Consider the following 4,657-nt stretch of genomic DNA (forward strand, 5'->3'; position numbering starts at 1 on the left):
ACAACTCTGGAGCGAGTTAACTTACTTAAAATGTCCAAACTATAAAATTATGAAGGCAGACAGGGCTGCTTAGACGCTACCACGGGCACCATTGATTACCATTGATACCATTGATTACTCTTACTTTACAATTAGATCTAGGAAAAATTTCTAAAATTCTCCCAGAATGTCTATTACAATAGAGAGACATTTGATTCATTTAATAAACTACTATTTAGATAAGCTATAAATGAATTGAAGGGCCAGGGACCGCCCACCCTGAGAGTCCCTCGCTGTCCGGATATAGGGACGTTTTAAGTTTCCATTTCCTTTATAAAAACTACCTAGTTTGTGCTAGCATTATTGCAGCATGGATGTGTTTTCGAGGAAACACGCACTGGGTATTCAAGTTTAGTGTACTAGTAAAAGAGAATTGAAGGATTCCCTATAACCTTTACCTTTTATTACAGGTGAAACAGGACTGACTGTACCCGCTTAACAAGTCCTCTTCATAGCTATTGTGAATCGGACTTTGCCTTAAAAATTACTGACAGAGGTCACAACTTCGAGAAACAACAAATATGATGCCATGTTTGGTCAAAACTGATTTAACTTTTGACTATGATGTATTAGGCAGTCCCAGTGTATTCCAGGATCCCACGGTATTCCCAATTTTTTGACCCATTGTTTATTTCGCTCCGAAAGTTTATAAGCTCCTTCTTGTCTGTAACTGAATGAAATTAACAGGTCTGGAGTGTTACTCGTCCATTTTTTCAAAGTGGACCCAGCCGATTTGAGTAATTCAATCAACTCTTTCTGAAGTTCGAGGGTTTCTTCAAAAGTATTCGCTCCAGTTAGGATATTATCCACGTATATGTTATTTATCAGGACGACAGATGGTTTTGAATAGGAGGATCCTTTATCAAGTATCGACAGATGAATTTCCCTTATAACTAAGAATGGTGAACAAGATAGCCCTTTTGTAACACGGTTTAGTTGATATCCCATCATTATTTTTGAAGAATGAAATCGGAATATAAAATATCGATAGGGTATATAATCCGGGTTCATTTGAAGGTACATATGGGATATTATTATTATAATTATTTATTATTACACTCGGGAATCCCTTCCTCACTTCGACCCAATTGGACCTTTTGTGAGTTACCCCTCTTTCTACTAGATATCCCATATGAATCTTATGCTTCTTACGAAGCTCAATAATTCTTTTGGGTTTATTCTAGAAATGTCTTCAGGTTCCATTCTGTCCTGTCCCAGATACTGTAATCTTCGGAATGCAAGGGCTTCACATTCACACAGAATGTGCTGTGCCTTTTCTTCGTCTTCCATACATAGAGGACAGGTGGAATTCTCCACCGGCCTCATCTTCTTAAGATGATATTTTAAGGGGCAGGGGCCCGTGAGTTGTCCTGTTATCGTCCTCAGTTCATTTCTAGTAAGGTTAAGGTAAAATTTTGCCTATTCCTCTGATATTTTAATGAAGAGCTTGGATTTTTTCCTACCTGGTTTCAGCGTCCAGTAGGTTTCTTTCTCTTTTTGTTTCCAGGAGTTAACCACTTTCCTGATTGCACTTCCAGATATGTTGCAATATCATAAATGTTGCAATAAGCATAATTTCTGATCCCTTCCTAGCTAGTGTATCTGCCATCTCGTTACCTTCAATCCCCTCATGTCCTGGGGTCCACATCAAGGTCAGTTTATTGCCTCTGGCTAATTCCTTTAGTCTCTCTAGGCAATTCCAGACTAGCCCTGATTTTATAGTATAGAACATTATTGCCTTTAAAGCAGCCTGGCTGTCTGATATTATATTAATCTTTTTTCCTTTTGGATTGTTTTTAATGTTTTCTAATGCCGCTATTTCTATTGCGTGTATTTCAGTTTGGAAGACAGTTGGGTATATTCCCATTGCTAGGGTTCTTTAGCAATTAGGTCCTACAACCCCAGCCCCTGCTTTTCCATCCTTAACTGATCCATCAGTATACCAGAACAATGCGCCCTTCTCAAATTTAGGGCCTCCTTTCCTCCATATCTCTTTGTCTGGAATACATACTTTGAAGTTCTTTTCAAAATCAAGTCTTTTGGGTAAATGGTCACTTAAAAAACTCATCAATTCTTTACCCTTAATCTTATTTAGGATCTTTAAGTGTCCTTGATTTCCTGGTTTATAATTCCAGTCATGTTCTATACTTAAGGACTCATTATAGCTTCTTTTTATATCCAGATGTGTAGGGGAGTTAAGTTCAGAACTGCATCCATAGCTGCTGTGGGGCATGTTCTGATTGCTCCTGTCACACCTAGACACGCTATTCTCTGTACCTTTTCCAATTTTATTAGTGAGGTTTTTTCCTCTGTTTTCGGCCACCAAATTACCAATGTGTAGGTTATCATGGGTCTTATAACCCTTATGTATAACCATTCTGCCATTTTGGGTTTAATTCCCCATTTCTTTCCAAATAAACTTTTACACGTCCATAGGGAAGCTCTAGCTTTTCCTATGACTCTGTTTATATGAGAATTCCACTTGAGTTTCTGATCTAGGATTACTCCTAAGTACTTCACCTCTTTTGTGGTATTAATCTGTACTCCTCCCAGTTTGCAATATTCTATATTAAGAATTCTCTTCCTCGTAAAGGATACAATGGTGGTTTTGCTTGGATTTATACTCAATCCTTGTTCTTGGCACCAATTCCAAGTAACCTTTAAGGCTATTTGCATGCGCTCTATCAAAGTTTCTTCATGCTTGCCTCTTATTATTATAGCCAGATCATCTGCATAACCTATAGTTTCAGATCCTTCATTTGGTAGTTTATATAGGAAACAGTCTACCACCATAGTCCACAAGAGGGGAGAAAGAACTCCCCCCTGCGGACATCCTTTAGCTGTTTTTATCTTCAAACTCTGTTTCACCAACCTTAGCTATAATGCTTCTGTTTATTAGCATTTCATTTATCCAAGAGACAGTTGCTTCACTGGCGCCTTTCCTCCTGGTAGCCTTACCTATTATTTCATGTGAGGTATTATCAAATGCACCCTCTATATCCATGAATGCACACAGTGCTATTTCTTTATTATCTAGAGAATTCTCTATCTTTTTAACAAGACAATGCAGCGCTGAAATTGTTGATTTTCCCGCTTGATAGGCAAACTGATTGGATGTCCATCCATTACCTTTTCCATTGTCTTTAATATTACTGAGGAGAGACTTATTGGTCTATATGCCTTTGGGTCATCCTTAGGCCTGCCAATTTTCGGGATAAAAATTACTTTAGTCTCTCTCCATAGTTTTGGGATGTATCCCATTGCATAACTTGCCTTGAATATTCTACCCAGTGTTTTAACAAGCTTTCCTTTCCCTTGTATCAGATGGGCAGGAATTATTCCATCTCCCCCAGACGCTTTATATGGTTTAAAGGTGCTTATGGCCCATGTTATTCTGTCTGTGGTGAATATTTTGTTTGACTCTTTCTGGACTCTTGTGTTTGGCCTTGGGTATTTCCTTCCCCTTTTAGGTTCGACCTCTTCATTTACAAAGGTGCTGTAGCGAGAGGGACCAAGTGGTTGGACCAAAGCTCACCAGAGCGCTCCACCTCGAGCCTCACCGAAGCTCTCAAATTTACAAATCACTTCATTTTGTAAAAAAAACGTTGTAATTTTTGTATATTAATAATTTCTGTACATAATACTTAGCAATATCTGTGCAATGAATAATAAATGATAACAATGCAATGCACGAACCTATCTCAAGCAGACATGTACCGACCGCTTCTCGGTCACAGCCGCATAGACTAGACCTATAAATAAGGGACTCTAAATCCCCAGAATTCGATCGTAGATCCACATCCTTTCCTGGGTCTAGTCATGGCACAGGTGGCGTTTACACTGCTTGAGGTAGAGAAGTTTATTGCCAATCTATGCTCGCAAAAGTAGTTATTTCTGTACGCACACCTAAGACGATGGCCTATATCCTCTCCTTCTCTCCAGCAATTTTAGTCCGTCGCTTCATCTCGGCAACTAAGATTGTAACCTGTCTCTCCCCGGCTCTAGTCCGTCCGCTTCATCTCGGCAACTAGAGCTGCACCTAGCCTTATCAGCTTACTGGTCCGTCCGCTTCATCTCGGCAACTAGTAAGCTGGCTCCTATCTTGACAGTTCTAGTCCGTCCGCTTCATCTCGGCAACTAGAACTGTTACTCTACCTCAGACTCTCTCACCTAGACCTCCTCTACCTGCGTCAGTGTCCAGGGCTCATCCTCTGGCACGGCCGTTCCTAACTTATAATGAATACGCCTTGTCGTGGGCCTTCTGTTAAGAGATATCAGGCTGGAGAAATCGCCTAAGACAAGATACAACCCCGACAGTGCATTGAGGAAAGTGGGTTTTTAATAACTCTTTCAGTGTTTCCTCTTGATTCTCTGTATAAGTTCTATCTGATCTACAGATAGAGACAGGACCATTGTCCCGGTCTTTTTGGAGGACTTTATGTATTCGGGCAGCTGAGGATGAATACTCCATCCCTTCACAAAACTTCCTCCAAGACTGTCTCTTTGATTTTCTAATTCTTTATTATATTCTGTTAGGGCTTGTCTATACTCCTCCCATCTGCCTTGACCTTTTGCTCTATTGAAGAGTTTTCTCGCTCTTTTCCTAAGATTTTCTAGT

At 39.8% G+C, this 4,657-nt stretch overlaps 1 protein-coding gene across 1 annotated transcript; it reads right to left on the reverse strand.

Moving 5' to 3' along the window:
* Positions 1 to 1,549: 1,549 nt before the first annotated feature.
* LOC136797087 (uncharacterized) lies at positions 1,550 to 1,906 on the reverse strand. Its single transcript, XM_067052618.1, has one exon. The coding sequence runs from the start codon at positions 1,904 to 1,906 to the stop codon at positions 1,550 to 1,552; it is 357 nt and encodes a 118-aa protein (XP_066908719.1).
* Positions 1,907 to 4,657: the final 2,751 nt, after the last annotated feature.

The sequence above is a fragment of the Halyomorpha halys genome, unplaced genomic scaffold (assembly GCF_000696795.3).
Source record: "Halyomorpha halys isolate HHAL.00 unplaced genomic scaffold, Hhal_1.1 Scaffold226.1, whole genome shotgun sequence".
In the NCBI taxonomy this organism is placed as follows: Eukaryota; Metazoa; Arthropoda; class Insecta; order Hemiptera; family Pentatomidae; genus Halyomorpha; species Halyomorpha halys.

What these genes read in the sequence shown, in the direction of transcription:
- LOC136797087 (XM_067052618.1), bottom strand. Translation starts at nt 1,906, where the DNA reads ATGGGAATATACCCAACTGTCTTCCAAACTGAAATACACGCAATAGAA.